The sequence below is a fragment of the Xenopus tropicalis genome, chromosome 2 (genome assembly GCF_000004195.4).
Source record: "Xenopus tropicalis strain Nigerian chromosome 2, UCB_Xtro_10.0, whole genome shotgun sequence".
In the NCBI taxonomy this organism is placed as follows: Eukaryota; Metazoa; Chordata; class Amphibia; order Anura; family Pipidae; genus Xenopus; species Xenopus tropicalis.
In genome coordinates this window covers 77,878,071-77,897,196 of record NC_030678.2, presented here as the reverse complement: position 1 = coordinate 77,897,196, position 19,126 = coordinate 77,878,071, and the positions used below count along the sequence as shown (strand labels likewise).

General features: G+C 38.0%; 1 protein-coding gene across 1 annotated transcript; it reads left to right on the top strand.

The window, feature by feature from the left end:
• slc9a1 (solute carrier family 9 member 1) lies at positions 1-18,911 on the top strand. The gene is made up of 12 exons (XM_002934657.5): positions 1-823; positions 8,684-9,144; positions 9,793-10,043; positions 10,250-10,467; positions 12,731-12,930; positions 14,960-15,049; positions 15,310-15,380; positions 15,992-16,165; positions 16,882-16,996; positions 17,348-17,449; positions 17,703-17,775; positions 18,029-18,911. The coding sequence occupies exons 1-12, from the start codon at positions 538-540 to the stop codon at positions 18,301-18,303; spliced, it is 2,316 nt and encodes a 771-aa protein (XP_002934703.2). The 5' UTR covers positions 1-537; the 3' UTR covers positions 18,304-18,911.
• Positions 18,912-19,126: the final 215 nt, after the last annotated feature.

The following is a 19,126-nucleotide window of genomic DNA, read 5'->3' as shown; positions in this document are numbered from 1 at the left end:
CAAGTCTCGCGAGATGAGACTTGGGGCGTTGAGATTTTCTTAAAGACAGGAGGCTGGGAACCTGCAGTTAACAATTTTGCGGGAGGTCTAAGTAGCGTACGGGGCTGGTGGCTGTGTATGGGAACTCGGGACTGTTTGGCATTATAAGCTGTGTAGGGGAAAGAACATACAGGCACTTTAGCGACCGGAATTCCTCCCAAAGTCTGTAGCTCACTGAAAGCAAAGGGGCCGGTAATTGAATAAGTGCAGCATAGCCGGGAAATCCTTTAAACCACAAAACCCACAGAGATTGTGACGGCTGCCCTCCTTTCATTCCCCGATGGCGGCCTTGGTTGTATTGGGAGTACATGTAGCCTTGTCCTTGTCTATGGGGATACACAGAAGTAGTTAGTCTTGCTTGTTCTTGTGTGTATATATATGTATATGTGTGTGTACACAAAGCCATTCCATAGCAGGCTGATGCATACTTTTATGCAGGTGTGTTATCAAGTGGTGTTTAAATCACGTTGTTAGGTACACAGGGTCCAGTAATTAATAATGGAGAAGAAATTGTTTCTAAACTACTTTGGCTATATATTTATTTTGACTCTGATACCCTTAGTATTTAGTGAGGCTAGTTATCCTCCTGAATCTGGTCATCCTGGCATAACTGATGCCTATGATGTGTTTGAGGATACCCACCATGATAGTACCAATCACAGTCACGAAGGAGGGCATCATGGAAAAAAGAAAGCTTTCCCTGTTCTTGATCTGGATTACACTCGTATTCGGATGCCCTTTGAGATAGCATTATGGATCCTTCTGGCATCACTTATGAAACTTGGTGAGTAATGACAGGTGTTACATGCTATCAGAATACATGTCTTGGTTTGCCAGGAAGAAGCAAATGAGTCAGTTTTCAGCCAACAATCTTCCACCAAAAAGTTATGTTAATTAGTTCTCTTTTTTTATTTCTATTAATGCATTTTTTAAAATTATTAATTACATATTACTTTATGTGTATGCAGCTCTTTGCAGAGACTGTTCATCATTTACATCAATCTGCCCAGTGGAGCTTGCAGTCTCAGATCCCTATCAGTCACACAACAAACAAGGTTCTGAGAAGTTTAACCCCAAACATACAGGGTAACACTGTAACAAGAACTCAGGCTTCAGTTGCTAAGGTCTGTTATCTCTAAATTAAAAGATAATATGGATTTTTTTTTAAATATAATAATACACCTTTAACAAATATTTGTGTGATGGAGATTGTATGAGTACACATAACTTAGTAAACATGGGAAAAGGAGCAGCCACAGTTTCTGAGGAGGAATTACAATTATTATAAATAATAAAAGCTAATAAGCTAGTATCACAAAATGTAAATATAAATAATTTTACTATTTCCTTAAATAAGGTGCTATCAGATTCAATAGCAATTTAATATAATGGCTTGTTAAATATTTGTTTTACAAAAGGAAAACTTCCATACAATATTTTTGATAGATGAACTGTTTTTTGTTTTATTATGGTTTATAAATTGTCTGGTTTGTAAATAAATTTGCAATATTTTTGGATAGCGGCCTCTACCATATATATTTTAATGTTAGTTATAGAGAACACCACCCCACCTTGGTAGGCAAGCACTGAGTAAAGCTCTCCTCTGAACTTAAAAGTGGTATCTTAAAAGTGTAATATAAAAGCTTTAAGCCGTGTTCTGCTGAATGTATAGAACTATGGCTATGTTATATTTAACAACCTGTGTGATTGTTGGTAGTGCCCAGGAGGAAGTTTTGTTTTATAGAAGTAATGTCAAATTGGGGATATCATTTTACATTACATAGTCTCTTACATGAGTGCTGCTTACGTGCGTGCTTACAGTGCTGCTTTTCATTTAACATTCACAATCCCATACATGAGTTAGTTATAAACCACCTATAGAAAGTGGTTTATTTTGCTGCTTGGACTGGTGATTAGCAACATTTGGCAGTACTCTGAGTCAGTTAGTCAAATTCTGTTTTTAATAGAATATAATGTAGTTGTTTGCATGCAGATGAACATAGAACAGATACGCCCTGGGGCTCAAGATGATCAGATGATACTGTCACAGGTTTTGCTTTATTTTGTTTTCTGTGTAATTCTTTTTGTTCAGTAGAATCAAAAATTGCCATCAAGTATCCTGTGCTTGCACACATTTCAGTTACTAATGCTTTTACAGAAGATATGGGAGTTTATATGGAAAATTGTTCCACTTTAGTTAAAAGGTTCTAAAAGTGTTTTTAAAGAATGAGAAAAGCACAGAATGTTGTGTTCTAAACGCTCCCAGCTGAGTTTTCAGGACAGTAGTATGCAGAATAAAAATTTCATTTGATTTCTATTTTTATTTTTTGAAAAATGTCTTTAATTTCCCTAAGCTTACAGTGGTGTTTGAAAGTTTGTAAACCCTTTTAAATTCTCAGTATTTTGGCCTAGAAGTAATCTTTTTTTCGCGCTATAACTATATAACGAGATCCCAATTAAATTAATGGTTATTGATGCTCACTGGGCTGTAAAGAATTTACAAAACCAAATTCTTAGGCTAATGCCAGATGTGATATATTTTCGGCAAGCTGGAAAACACTTGCCGAGAATCCGCCCTGCTACTGTAAAAACCTCCTGCTTGTGCCTGAATACTCAAGGGTGCCGGTACAAGTACCGTATTTCTGCCTGAAAATGTTGGTGTATGCAGTTTCCGGCAGAAATACACCACATGTGCCTGCACCCGAGCGTATTCAATGCTTCCAGGTGCAGGCTCTAGTAGTAGATTTTTGCAGCGTAGGGGCGCATTCTCTGTAAGTGTTTTCGGTGTGCCGAGAATACACCACATCTGGCATTAGCCTGACAATTTGGACTCCACCTGTCCACTGCACAAATATAGGCAATTCAACACCATCATTACCCTCTTTGGTGTGGTGGACCAACAAAGATCACACCAAGGGCTAGATTAATCTAAGTACGAATCCGAATCATGAAATCCATTAATTTCTGATGTTTGGAAAAGTCATGAAAATTCAGTTCGTTTGAATACAAAAATTTCGTACTTATGATCTGAAGTTTGTGTTGAAACGATCGTTTGCGCAAATCACGAAATTTTCATATCCGAACGGTCGTAAATGGCGGGAAAACCTTTCTGACTTTGAACCTTCAGTGCATGATTTTGGAAATCTCCCATAGGACTCTATGGCACTCTGCAGCTCCAACCTGGCCCAAGGAAAGTCACGATACCAAAGCTTGAATGATTTTGTCGCAAAAAAGTACGAAAAATATGAAAAAGTCGCGCAAATTAACGAAAATATTGCAGAAAATACACAAAAGTAAACTTTAGAAAGAAATACTAATTTTTTGCATTCGAACCTGTCGTATTTTGATGAATGTGCCCCCAAGTGTAATAATTGAGTATGTTGAGTTGAGTATGTCATACTGCAAGTTTGAAGGACAGATTAAAATGTCACACAATGGAGTCTATGAAGCCCTTAAAAAGACTGGGGGGCAATAAAATTTGGCATATCTGGCTCATAGACATCCCTTTTGACTGATGTCATCAGGACATGGCTTACTCTGAGCCATATTTAAAACAATACGATTTTTTAAATGAACTACCTCTTTAATTTCACAGGTATATTTAACTATGCATATTTGCGAAATACAGCTGTAAAGCAATGATCATTAGACCAGATAGTTATAACAGCACTATGTAAATCATTCCTTCATCGGTTTTGAGCTTTGGTGTAAGGGTGAGAAGAATTAATTACTAAATGTTTAAGGTTACCTGTGTGCACCTCGTTCACTGTATAAAACAAACTGCTTTTTATAAAGGCCAAGAGATTATAAAGCACTACATGTTCACATAATAAAGTTGTGAAGAGAACAAAAGTAAATACTGAGTGCCTGAGAAAAAAAATGGGAAAAAACGATATACCTTTGTGGTGTGCAATTACTAAAAGCACAAAGAATTCCATAAGTAGAGAATCATTAAAGGTATTCATGGTTACTATTATCAAGGCAACAAACAAATAACGTGTGAAATCTTACACTTATTGTGTGACAAAAGTACTAGTGGAAAATCTCAGTTTATCAAGAAACAAAGCTAGTAACCCCGCAATTCTAAGGAATTTTTACATAGTGTTTTCTGCTGCTCTTTCATAAAATAACCTTATTTTAAAAATAAACTGCTCAGGATGCTGGGAAGTGAAGTTCAGAATACGTAGCAAAAATTATTTCTTTTTTGTATTGGCTCTGCAGTAAATGAGTGTTCCTATATTTTGTACTGTTGAAATAGTCTGCAGTTCTTTTGAGGGATTAATTTTGGTGATCCCAAAAATATACACAATAGAAAGTGATTACTGAGGCCTAAAAACAATCTGAAATATGTGCCAAAAGGTGTGGCTCTGGAAATCCCGATTCATTTACTTTTCAAAAAGTAACTGCCTGTTCTGTGCTTTTATTCAGAAGTCTTTCTGTAGGTCATTGTGCAATTTGACCTCATGACTAGTAAAACTGGATTTGAGGGGATAGAGGAAAGGTGTTGGCTCTCGCTGTAGTGAGAATGCTAATGAGCTGTGTGGCTGCACTTTTCATATATATCTTTTTGTTTTTTGTTTTGGGCACTCAGTGCTCTGTTACAGCAACTTGGTATCATAGCTACCATATAGTGCTATAAATTCCACAATGTGGGACAAAAGTTAGTAAAAGTGAAAAAGCTTTTTGTGTTTTAATGCCACTTGAAAATTACATACACCATTAGCATTATACTGGTAGCTAATTTTCAAGGATGAATATCTTTTTATCTTGCTATCATTGCTAGAAAACTGCAGGGATTTAATTTAAAAATAGAAAGAATTGCACTACAAAATTCATTCAGACTTAACACTGCTGTGATGTGAAAGGCCAACCTTTCCTAATGTGGAACCTAATGTGGAACGGTTCACTCTGGTCTGTTTCATCAGGAGCCAATTAACCTGCTTGTATGTTTTTTTGCGGAATGTGGGGAGAAACCACAGTACCCAGAAGCAACCCATGCAAACTCCTAGCAGATAACATTAAACATTATTGGTGGTTTTAATTTTATTATTATTTGTAAACATATTTGCTATTGAAAACCGCATTTGTTTATTCCTTCAGTTCTCCGCAAGGTCTGATAATCAGCTGGTTTCTGCTACATTGTTTTAAGTAATCAGAACCAGTAAAACAGAAAAGAACAGCCAGACAGATACTGCTTTCAGTTGCAGTTGGGCCTAGAAGTTCAGGCTGCTGTAGGATCAAAGAGTAAAGATCAACATATTGAAAATTAAATGTATCTGTATAAGTATTCTTTGAGGGCTTTGTGGCAGTCTATTGATATTATTTTGTTCCAGAACATAAACAAATACCTTTTTCATAGTCTGAGATGACAAAGTAAGCCTCAATACTAATAACCTTTGTTATACTCCCAGTTTTTACAAGCAAGCTTGACATTGTATGCATGGAGTAGGCCTAGGTTGAAAAGCAACTGAACTTGTTTTAAACAAAATATATTTTCTTTTTATGTTTCCAGCTTGTCATACCATTTTATGATAATAACACCAATTTGATATAGTAGTGTTGCTGGTTTTTTTGACTCTGGTAAGTGGAAGTGCCAGTGAATATTGTACTTTCTGTCTGCAGTTGATACGGTGTCCTCCTGACCAATTCTAGAGTCACAGATCGCAGTGGGTGAGGCACATATCTAAAAAAATTATCCTGTATGAATGTTATCAGTGAAAAGATTTTTTATGTACCCAGGGTGATTCATAGATTTGACTTTTCTGTTCTTGTATTGATTGCATTAAAGTACAACTTTATCCTACTAATGGTTTGTTCAGCTACTTGAAAACTATGTAATTCAGTTTTTCTAACTGTTAGTTTCATCCCACTGTGAATATTAAACTTACCCCCAGATCTCCTTTATGGCACCTCTGTAATTTACAGTCCCAGCTGCCTAGGCCTTTGCTTTTTTGCAATTGAGAGCAAAACTAGAATTAGGCTCTTTTGTGTACTTCTGCCTCAATCCTAGTATAAGATAGGGCAGTGGGAGGGTATTGCAAGCATCAAAGAGCCTAAAAGCCTCCACTAGCTATGGAGCAAATGCTTATTCTGTATCCTATATGAGACAGTGATGCTTAATAGTTATGGCAATTGCATACTAGAGAAGTGCAATGTGTGCAGTTGTTTGCATTTTAAGAAGCTGTATTTAACTCCTTTTTTAAAACTTTTAGACCCTGCATTTAATAATTGTCCCTGCCCAGCAATTTAAGTATAGGATTTCAGCAACATAATCCCTCTCCCGTTATTTGTGCTTGTAATGTGCACCTAGTCTGCCCAATGTACATACTCTTTGCATAGGTATAGAATTTTTCACACACGCCATACTTAGGAATATTTAGTGGCAAGTATCAGTATATTTTGGTGTTTCCAGAATTTGGCAGCATTGAAGACACTGTAGTAAATCAAATTTTTTCCTGGCTTCATGTTTTGACGGAGTGCTGCAAATTCCGATATATTGAAGTCTGAAGGTATGTGGAGGTGAACATATGATGCTGCGTGCACCCCTCTGATAAACTCCTCACAAGTGTGCTGGAAACCCATTGTACTTTTCATGTTTTGAGACAAACATAAAAAAAGCTAAAGTCTTAGAGAAAGCCAAAAGCTTTGCAGCAGAGCATATGGATTCAAAATATTATTTTCATTCAAGTAAAAACTCAATATTTCTGGATGTCACAAGAGATTCTTGTGTAGTAGCACCATTACTTTTTTGTGCTGTAGCTTTCATTTACACCTTTGTACATATGACTTATTTAACACTGGGCAACCACTGCAAAATAAGAGTGACAGCAGCTCCAGTAATGCTAACTCCTGAATAGGGTTCTGCTTTTAGATAAAATAATAGTATTGTATTCCCATCTTCTATTTCTGTACTGACCTTCCATTCCCTGCTTAACAGACACATTTCCTTGTCATTGCACCTCTGTCCTGTCCTTCAACCACCCTTGCTATTCTTGGCTTGACCCTTCACAGTTGTTACAACACCTACTTTGCTGTTCCTAAACTAAAGTGCCAAAGTGTTCCCCAAAGCAGTGTTAATGTTATACAATGTGTGTGTATCTATAATTGTTCTGACATATTCAACTGTGCAGTACAGAAATTATACATCATTAACATAAGTCTTTACAGAGCTTTAAATCACATATATGCATTATGGTCAGTTTCACCAGGAGCCATTTAACCTTCCTGTATGTTTAACATACCTAATCTTGGAATCAGACCAGTAATTAGCAGTCTGGGTGCTGGAGAAGCAGGTTTTAATAAATGCGTAGTTTGAAATGTATAATTTTAATGTACCCACTTCAGTACCAGATTATTGCACCGACTTGTTTACCCTGCAAAAGCATATATGTTTGGAACAAAAAGACACCTATTTTAAATTTAGCAGAATATGTGTCTTTCTAAGGTATGTAATGTCAATTTAAAGTCTTTTAAACCTCTAAAAATTTCTTTACATCCATGTGTCCTTATGTACGAAGATAGCAGTCTTCTAAGCAGTTACCCAGTATGCATACTGATATCCACTATGCATAGATATATTTACAAAACTAAGCATGGCATGGCCAGGCCCCAGAATAAGAAAATTGTGCTCACATTTAAAGACCACAATCACAATCAATAACAATGCTGAATGCACTAATATCACCGAAAATCCACTAAATTCCAATTCCACTAGCCTTGCAGTGCAACAAACGTTTAAGGGGCACAAACAAGACATAAAGAAAAATTTAAATAAATAAAATAATTGCAGTGTGATTAGTGCTCACAGTAATTGTACTGGAAATAAGAAAATTTACATGGGGTATAATTTCACATGAGTGTATTTTGTGAAAAAATAATACAATTTAAAATAGACAAATGTTTTTTAGGCAGAGCAGCGAACATTTATTCCCTGTGAATGTAAAAATGCTGAATCAAATCTCTATTTATGTTTAATAAATTAGGGTTTGAATATTTGCTGATATTTAGTCTAAAGCAGGGATCCCCAACCTTTTTTTTTTTTTTTTACCCGTGAGCCACATTTAGGTGTAAAAACACTTGGGGAGCAACACGAGCATGAAACATGTACCTGGGGGTGCCAAATAAGGACTGTTATTGGCTATTTGGCAGCCCCTATGTGGACTGCCAGCCTATAGGAGACTCTGTTTGGAAGTACACCTGGTTTTATGCCTCCAAAACTTGCCCCCAAGCCAAGAATTCAAAAATAAGCACCTGCTTTGAGGCCCTTGGGAGCAACATCCAAAGGGTTGGAGAGCAACATGCTGCTCACGAGCCACTGGTTGGGGATCACTGGTCTAAAGACTAATGATAAAACAGGGCTGTTGCAGCAAATTGACAAAAACTGTAAACTTGTATTGTGGTCTTAATCTAGAACTTATGTTTGTTTTTTGGGTTTTTTTTTTTTAAACTTCTGCTGGTCTGTTTTTTAATGTGTTACGAGTTTAATTTAAATTCTGTCTCAGAAAATCAAGTTTATGAAAGAAGGATGTCATCCAAGGGTGGGAGATCCTGGAAGGAAGGTGGATAGCTATGGACTAAAGTAGAAGTGCTGCTACTATCCTTCTAGAAACCATGCTTAGTAAAACCTTTTTTATCTTTTTCCCAGGGTTCCATGTGATCCCCACATTATCCGGCGTGGTCCCTGAGAGCTGCTTGTTGATTGTCGTGGGTCTACTTGTGGGCGGTCTTATCAAGGCAGTTGGGGAAACACCACCTGTATTAAAATCTGATGTATTTTTCCTGTTTCTGCTGCCACCAATTATTCTGGATGCTGGGTACTTCTTGCCACTGCGTCCTTTCTCTGAGAATTTGGGAACTATCTTAATGTTTGCAGTAATAGGTACGCTCTGGAATGCCTTCTTTATGGGCTCCCTTCTCTTTGCTGTTTGCCAGATTGGTGGGGAGGACCTTAGGAATGTGGGCCTCCTGGCCAACCTGCTCTTCGGCAGTATCATTTCAGCAGTGGACCCAGTGGCTGTTCTGGCTGTTTTTGAGGAGATCCACATCAATGATCTGCTCCACATTTTGGTGTTTGGGGAGTCCTTGCTTAATGATGCTGTCACTGTGGTGAGTTTCTATTCCTATAATCGTATATTATCTCAGGTGGTGAAAATAATTTCAGCATAATTATTGGAGCACTGAAAAATAAATGTTTAGGCATAGAGAGGATTGATCAAACTGCATGTCCCAGACTAAACACATGCCACCTGCAACATGATTTTATAGTTGGTAAATATGGAAATGATGGGGGCATTCCAGAGGTACATGTAGTATGAGTGAGTACAGGTCTTCTTCTGTTTAAAGACATGTCCCACAGTGGTGCTCAGTGTAGTTTATAAATACATTGTGGCACTGTTTGGAGTTATCAACATCATAGTAAATGGGCCCCAGTACGTGTCTGTCCTTATATCAAAATATAATTTCACTTCAAGGTGCAAGGAGATTTAAATTGCTAGTAACTGCACCGTAACCCAGTAGGTCTGGATTCAGCCAGTGATGTGACAACTAGCCACTTTTTTTTTCTAATGGTAAATTTCTAAAGCCAGTGTACACCAAAATGTAATATCCTTTTAGCTTAGGTTTAAATAGGTTTTTGTAACTTTGTCAGGTTTATACCAACATTATTTAGATTTCTTGACCCCTCCCTTACCTTTTTGTCCAGCCAAAAATCAAGCCTATTTCTCCCCAAGCTCACATTTTGTACTTTTTCCTTAGGTCCTGTACCACTTGTTTGAAGAGTTTGCTGCCCTGGAGCAAATCACATTCCGTGATATCTCCCTAGGCTTCTTGAGTTTCCTAGTGGTGGCCCTGGGTGGAGTGTTTGTTGGTTTGGTGTATGGAATAATTGCTGCTTTCACCTCCCGCTTCACCTCCCACATCCGTGTCATTGAGCCGCTGTTCGTCTTCCTCTATAGCTATATGGCATATTTGTCAGCAGAACTCTTCCACCTCTCAGGCATCATGGCGTGAGTTCCTTTTCTCTCCTACATGTTTTAACCTTTTTAGGGTTTTTTTCTAATTTCATATTGGTGTTCTATACGTTTCTTCCTCTGTATTGCAAACTCTCCCTTGCAAAGAATCAAACCTTGTTATGGTACTTCCAGGGAAATCTTTCTTATATCTTGCTTTTAATTTTACCTGGACACTGATGATGTATTTCTTATTACTGCAGTCTCATTGCTGCTGGAGTTGTAATGAGACCCTATGTTGAGGCCAACATCTCCCACAAGTCCCATACAACCATCAAGTACTTTCTGAAGATGTGGAGCAGTGTGAGCGAAACCCTTATCTTCATCTTCCTTGGGGTCTCAACTGTGGCTGGACCTCATAAATGGAATTGGCCCTATGTCATCAGTACACTTATCTTCTGTTTTGTAGCTCGTGTTCTTGGTATGCTACCACATATAAATATTTTAATATATGTTTTTATCTATTCTGTAGTGTCTTTTCTATTTATGGATATGCATGTATCTTAAACCAACCAACTGCCAAGGTGAAAGGAGGGCTCAGGCCTTTCGCTGGAGAAACAGAATTTATAGAAGGCTCAATCACTCAAGCTACTTTGATCACATTTTTTTTAAAAAAAAAAGCAGTAGCATATTTCCAAACTGCCATTTGTTCTGCCCTAGCACTTAGCCATCCTGCTTATGATTATAAAGCATGAAACACATCAGGTTGAAAATATGTCCAGGTTTATTTAATAAATAAATCAAACTAACATCCCTTTTGGATTTTTATAAATTATTTGAATGGTGCCCACATTTTTATGAATTTGATGGGTTAAGTATTTAAGGTACTGATGAGTGTAATGTGAGTCGACTAATTCTAATGCAGAGTGCAACATAATTTAATGGGGCAAAATTATATATGACTGAACATAGTGCTGGGCGGTATGACCAAAAATTTATATCACGGTATTTTTCAAAATTATATCGGTATCACGGTATTTGACGGTATTTTTTTTTCCCCATGCATGATTAGGTGACCACCCCAAACACCCCCCCCGCCACCCCAAACACCCCCCCATCTGCACCCCCCCCCACCACCCCAAACACCCCCCATCCACACCCCCCTCACCCCGCCACCCCAAACACCCCCCCATCCGCATATTACCTATATTATAATTGTGAGGGATTAAGCTTTTAAACAAAAACTTAAAAGGCTTATTTCCAAACACAATGTGCAAATTTGGACAAAAATTGCCAAAGTTTTTTCCCACAGAGCAGAGTTTTTGCTTAATTGCGGGCAGATGCTAAGTTACTGCAACAGACTATGCACCAACATGGACACAAATTGCTATCTGTTTCAGTACATTGTGCTAAGGCTGCAGTACATGGGTTCTCCCCTCTGCATTTGTGTTTGGATGGCATAACTTCTAATGTGTGGCATTAATAATGACATTAGAATTCAACTCACTTGGTGCAAGTCACTTGTGGTTAATGATGCAATTCGCTATGGGCTGAAATTTTCTCAGGTTCAGGCTGTTAATAGTCGCAGGATTCCCTTGCATCAGTAAATGTACTTGACCAGAGTAAGCTGAAGTGGCACACTGGCACAAAGTATGAACCCAAATACCTTACTGTGCGCGCTGACGTCACGTGCGCGCTGACGTCACGTGCGCGCGCACCCGGAAGTATTCGGAAAAATTGCCAGGTAGCGCGCACACCGGTATGGGGGTATGTAAAAAATTGATATCGTTTTTTAAAAAAAAACCGGTGTTCGGTTTTTACCGGTATACCGCCCAGCACTAACTGAACAACATCTGACAACTGGCTAGACATGTCGTAATATGATTATGGAAAAAAACAGTATCTTTTGTACATTTTTCTAAAAAATGTAAAAACTTTCTACAGCTGAAATGGAACCTTCTGTCTTTTAATCTGTCATTGTATTCTGCTAATCAGTAGTTTGTTTTGTTTATTTGTAAAGGCTGCTTAAGGTTTAAATACTCATTAATGCTCATTAGGGCATACTTACAAATACGAGTGCTAAATGCAAAATATGTATATACTGTAAAATTGCACAGTCATTCACAAAGGTTCTTAAGTTTATACACTCACCTAAAGGATTATTGGGAACACCATACTAATACCCTTCTCTGACCTCTAGCATCAACAAGGCATTTTCGCCCACAGGACTGCCGCATACTGGATGTTTTTCCCTTTTCACACCATTCTTTGTAAACCCTAGAAATGGTTGTGTGTGAAAATCCCAGTAACTGAGCAGATTGTGAAATACTCAGACCGGCCCGTCTGGCACCAACAACCATGCCACGCTCAAAATTGCTTAAATCACCTTTCTTTCCCATTCTGACATTCAGTTTGGAGTTCAGGAGATTGTCTTGACCAGGACCACACCCCTAAATGCATTGAAGCAACTGCCATGTGATTGGTTGATTAGATAATTGCATTAATGAGAAATTGAACAGGTGTTCCTAATAAACCTTTAGGTGAGTGTACATGCTTATCTGTAATTATGGCACAAAGGACAGGGCACGTGGATGCAAAGGATCCCTGTAATTATACACCCATCTCATGCCACACTGCTATCCAACTTCGAGTCCTTTGAAAAGAACAGTCAGTTGGAAAATGTGTATTATTGGTTGTCATTAAGGTTTTGACTGTTTTTTTTTTTTTTTCTTTTCATTCTACAGGTGTCTTGGGCCTAACATGGTTCATAAACAAATTCCGTATAGTGAAGCTGACCCCCAAGGACCAGTTCATCATTGCATATGGAGGTCTAAGAGGAGCTATTGCTTTTTCACTGGGATACCTTCTGGATGATAATCACTTTCCTAGAGAAATGTTCCTAACTGCAATCATCACAGTGATATTCTTTACAGTCTTTGTTCAGGTGAGCTAAGAAAGGGGTAGATGAAATATCGGAGAGTGAATTTGTGAATGCTGAGCATATGGGATGGTGCAGATGCCCTTTTGGCGTAAAAGGAAGTTGGAACAGTATCAACATGGTCTTGGCCTTTGGCAAGATTTGAGCAGAGAGGAAGATTTTTTAAAAACATGCTTTCCTCATTATTTTAAGCTGCGTGGGAGCAAATTTACTTCCACTTCTGTTTTGGGTTTGTGTAGGTGCAGAACTTAACCACTAGTAAAGTTCTCTGTTGTAAAATAGAATGGCACCAATGGTTTAAACTTGCATGGTTCTCCCAAAGAAAAAAAAGCTTTAGACTCCATTGTAAGAACAATGTACCAAAAAAGTATTTGGTTATTTGCCTTTCCAATATCTCATTCCAAAAACAAGGATGTTGTCTCTTTAATGCTATAACAGATTTTTCACTAGTTGCCAGGATTTGATTCCATTTAGAGTAGCATTTGTGAAGTTGGACACTGTAGGGCAGTGATCCCCAACCAGTGGCTCATGAGCAACATGTTGCTCCCCAACCCCTTGGCTGTTGCTCCCAAACCATATGTACTGCCAAACAGAGCCTTCTGTAGGCTGCCAGTCCACATAGGGGCTACCAAATGGCCAATCACAGAACTTATTTGGCAATCCCAGGAACTTTTTTTAATGCTTGTGTTACTCTGCAAAGCTTTTTGCATTTAAATGTGGCTCATAGTTTAAAAGGGTGGGAACCCCTGCTGTAGGGGATCAGGACTGGCTCAGTCTTTCAATCCATCCCACAGATTTTTGTTTAGGTTGAAATGAGGGCTCTATGCGGACCAGTCACAATCATCTCAAACCCATACTGTACAGACCTTGCTTTGTGCATCCGGGGCATTATTGTGCTGGGCCTTTGCTAAACTGTTGCCTCAATGCACACACTTGTCAACAATGTTACTGTGCACTATGGGGAACCTTTCCAAAACCATAAGATAACCTCAGACAATTATTTCTCCTCCACCAAACTTTACAGTTGGCATTATACACATTAAGGCAAGAAGTGCTTTCCTAGCTTCTGCCAAACCCAGATCATCTTTCAAACTCCCACATGGAGAAGTGCGATTCATCACTGCCCCAAAATGCAATAGCAATATGCAGCTGCTCACTAAAGCCCCATGCTCCTGATATATGGCCTTGCCATTGCTTCAAAACAGAATTCAATTCATCATTGATTGTTTCAACTAAGGGCATAGATTTAGATGAAATAGGCAGATACTTTTTGGCTAAAAATATGTCTGGATAGCTTCGGCCATTTAATATAGGTAACTACTGTAAGCCGATCTGTGAAGGCATCACAAGATCACCAGCCAAACATACATCACCTAATGCTTTTCTCTGCCAGAGATTTGTGGATAGCAAGGTTGTCATAGGCAAAAACATTTAATTTTGAGGGGGTTTTTTTTGTTAATATCTAGTTTCATACAAAAGGTTTGCATTTACTCTCAACATAAATAGAACAGCACATGACTCTGCATTGCCACTCAAGTAAATAGCAGAATCAATCACCCTTGCATTTATAGCAGAATAATGGTGTATTGCAAATCATTTTTTGTTTAAAATTAAGTCTGTAGGATGAACTTCCTGTAATTCAGAGCCTTCTGGATAACTGGTTTTCAGATAATGGATCCCATACCTCTACCTTCTAATAGGAATAAGCTGTCTTGGGGGGATGTTGCATTTAAATATTCATAACACTCAAGGAGTGGCAACTGCGGTCTAAAATACCATGCTCAACACATCCAGACAGTTTTATAAAATGGATTGCCAGCAACTTTTCATATAAAAGTTCATATAAAACCCTGTATAGAGATTCTGATATCCTAGTAGGTTGTAGGACTTGGTTCAACATTTCTGTGGTGGTCAAACCTTTTGGTCTGGGGTCAGCAAGGTTACAGATATTTTTTAAATTTGCTATTCAGCTACAGTTCCAGTAATGTATCAAACAGAAAATAAGTGCTTATTCCCAAAATCCCACTCTATTTAGGGCATGACAATTCGACCATTGGTAGAGCTTCTCGCAGTGAAGAAGAAGCAAGAATCTAAGCGGTCAATAAATGAAGAGATACACACGCAGGTAAATTATCCCTTGCTCCTTTTTTTGTTTGTCAGGTTCCACTGTGGAATTAACCAGTTAATGGTAGAAAGGAGAAAGGAAACCGGCACAACTGTACTGATATCAGTGTTTCATTCTCAACTTTGTTTTCCCAAGCTCTCTTAATATTTCACTTGCTTTAGCATCTGTGTCTTATATAAATGTACCACTTATTTTCATCAATATATTTTATAATATTTTTCCCACCGTAGTCTTAGGTTTGCCATTTCTCTCCCCTCCAGTTTTTAGATCACCTTCTGACTGGTATAGAGGATATCTGTGGGCATTATGGCCACCACCATTGGAAAGACAAGTAGGTTACAAACTTTTTTTTTTATCTCATGTTAATGTGTGTATCAATAAAAAAAATCTACCAGGGAAATTACTCCATTTAAGTGTAAGGTTCTTCTCGGAGAATTCTACAGGGTTAAAAGATGCCCACTCTCTGACAGAACCATGGATAATTTTGAGTGTAATTGTATAATTGAATTTAAGTGCTGCTCTATTTGGTGCTTCTGCTGCTTAAAGAAAGACTGTATTAATCCAGTAACACACGTTCCAGTATATATTGGATGTACCTACAGGTAGAAGAGTTGTCCATAGACAAACTGTTTCTAATTTATTTGGATAGGAAACAAATAGCTGACATGGGGGAGGGGTGCTTTTGATTGCTGCAGCTCTGACTTTGAAGGTCATGGAGCTCATAACTGTCTGTGCGCCATGTGTTTTTGTGTATTTTGGTGCTTCTGTTGAAGTGCATCTAAGGTGAAGTGTGGGGACGGAGTAAGAAGATCCATACAACCCTGTGGAAAATAACGCATGAGTTGTTTTGAAAATTGTGTTTTAGACTTGATAATAGTTCTTATATTATCTGACATTAGTGATATATTTTAAACTAGATTATCTTTTTCTCTTTTTGCCTAGACTGAATCGCTTTAATAAGACTTATGTGAAAAAGTGCCTTATTGCTGGAGAAAGATCTACAGAACCACAACTTATTGCCTTCTACCACAAGATGGAGATGAAGCAGGCAATTGAGTTGGTGGAAAGTGGTGGCATTGGAAAGATCCCCTCCACAGTGTCTACTGTGTCAATGCAGTGAGTCTGCACGCTAGGTTCATTTGCATCAAACAATGAAACCATGAGAAAGCAGGAAAGGATTTGTTTGTGTTACATATCGGAACAAAGAATGCTGAATTAAGAGTTTGATTTGTGTCAGATATTGAAATAAGGGAGGTGGAGTGAGTGATGCATGGTTTTATTTATTACATATAAAATGTGCCTTTCCCTGCTCCTGACAGGGACTGAAATGAGATATATTATAATAATTACATATACATTCTAAATATCATATAATACATACATAATTACATAATTTTGTGGTGTTTTAAGAAGAGACAGGGACACAAAATTCTGTCACAGTACTTTGCCTTTTAATTCAGCAGTAGTCACACAGCTCACAATCTCCTTTTTTACTTTGTCAGAAAACTGCAAAAAGGGCTAAATAAATCCCTGCTCAACTGAGCCCTATCTAGACATTTATTTTCCTCTCTAGAAGTGTCCCCTAAAAGGCACAGGGAACAAAATAATAAACAACCACAGTTTTCACGCTTAACTTTTTACTCTGGTCACCCCTATGGTGTACATCGTTACCGCTTTAAGGGTAGATGACTTCTGCTCAGCTAATTATCAGACTCGGTCAATTGCTAACCTTTGGCCTCCTGTTATATATGTATGTATTTATTTATTTATTTATTTTATTGGTGACCTTCAGAGGTCCAGGTAAATTGAAGTTCTTAATCATTTCTTCACAGAAATATTCAGCCTAAACCAAAACTGTCTGAGAGAATCATCCCAACTCTGTCTAAGGGAAAAGAGGAAGAAATTCGCAAAATTCTACGAACTAATCTTCAAAAGACACGACAACGGGTAAAGTAATTTACTAATTGACACCCCTGCTGAATATACACAAATGCAAAAGTTATTTATGTTACAGAGGGCTGACAAAGATATAAAACATGGAGAAAATTATGTTTTACCTCTAATGACGCGTTCTGTGGGTTTCTAAAAAAGCAGTAATGCAGAGATAAAGGATAATCTGAGCACAAAATCATCTGCATCTTTATACTTTCAAAAGAAAATAAAAATATATAAACTCTTATTAATTTATTTGTAACTTACCTTGCTTTTTATGTTTTTACCTGTTTTAGTAAGGAACACCTAGTATTTTTATTCCATTCTTTACAGCCTCTTTTTTTTTTTTTTTTTTTTAAATTACAGCTTCGGTCATATAACCGTCACACTTTGGTGGCTGACCCATATGAAGAAGCCTGGAACCAGATGTTACTGCGTAGACAAAAAGCTCATCAAATGGAACAGAGGGTGAGGTTAACACAACAGACTCATGGTTCTGTGGGGTTCACATTTAATGATAGAGAGATTTGACTTCTGAGTTGAAGAAATGTACTTTTGACACACACAATGTAGTTGTAGATGTAGTTTTGTCAATACAGATTTTGAGACAGGGAGAAATAAACTAAGCAAAAGTGAGAAATTTGTCTGGAGAAAATTGTGTATGTAGAGAATACATTGCATGGGTCTAATGCTGGGGCACTATTTTATGTGATTCTAACAGGTGACCAATTACTTGACTGTTCCTGCACACAAGCTGGATTCCCCTACCATGTCAAGAGCCCGAGTTGGCTCAGGTAAGTACTGGGCAGCTTACAGGTTGTGAAGAATATGAAGTAACCCATATTAACCCATCAGCAAAGAGTTTTGACAGTCTAATACAATCTAAAGTAGAATGATGAATAATATCTGGTTACGATGCATGCAAGTGAGTTTGTGGTATGATTCTAATGTAATATGTTCAGATAACTGTTTTCCACTGTTGCCGTTGGTTTCTCCTTTCTTTCTTCCCTGCTTTACATTTCTCTCATTCTTAAATCTCTTCACCAGACCCCCTTGCCTATGAACCCAAACCAGACTCTGAGAATATCCCAACAATCACAATTGATCCAGCATCGCCAGAATCGGTGGATACGGTGAATGAAACACAGGAAGAAGAAGAAGAGGCAGGAATCACTATGACCGTAAAAGAGCCCCCTTCACCTGGTGCCGATGATGTATTCATTCCCCAAGAAAGCCCCAACTCTCAGCGTCTTCAACGCTGCCTGAGTGACCCTGGACCTCACCCAGAGGAGATTCAGCCTTTCCTGCCCAAAAAAGAATAATGCAATTATCTTTTAAGTATAGACTGTGTAAGACACAGAAATAGGTTTATGAAGGGAGCATTCAATTTACATCTACAAGTTGCCATCTTCTTGCACTGCAGGAAAAGCAAAGATTATCTTCTCTTTTCCTTTCCTGGCTCCACCCTGCGTTCTCCTTTCAATTCATTCCTTTTACATTTCCCCCCCTTTTTTCCCCCCATTCCTTTCATTTATTTTTACATTTTATTTTTTTACATTTATAACCAAAGAATATATTATTAATGAAATAGTTCCACGGTTTTGTCCTGTTTTAATGCTGTTTACACCTGGTGGTGGGTGAATCCCCTAAATGATATATTTACAGGTATTCCTTTTAGCAATTAAAGTTGTGCCTCCCTTGCAAAATAACTGCCTGATAAAAGAACAGAAGAATTTGGAATAAGATGGCTGAAAACAGATTTTCAGGCATGAATTATATACTTTGGGCAATATACATCCTGTTGTATGTGGAAAATTTAAAACTGGCAGCAATAACGAAGTATGACCATACAACACTTTAGGACATTGGCACATGGGGTAATAATGCAATGTGTTTTTTAGTAGCAACAAAGCTTGAAATCACTCTCCATTGCCCTAGTGAAAAATCACCGAAAAGGGCTAGTTCATCTAACTTTGAACAAATCCTTTCAGGTGATTGTCTAGAGCAGTGCTGTCCAACTTCTGTGGTACCAAGGGCCGGAATTTTTCCGACCTACGTGGTGGAGGGCCAATAATGGAAGCCAGTTTTGACCACTCCCCTTTTTGAAACTGCACCCACTTGAAACCACACCTGTGTTATCACATG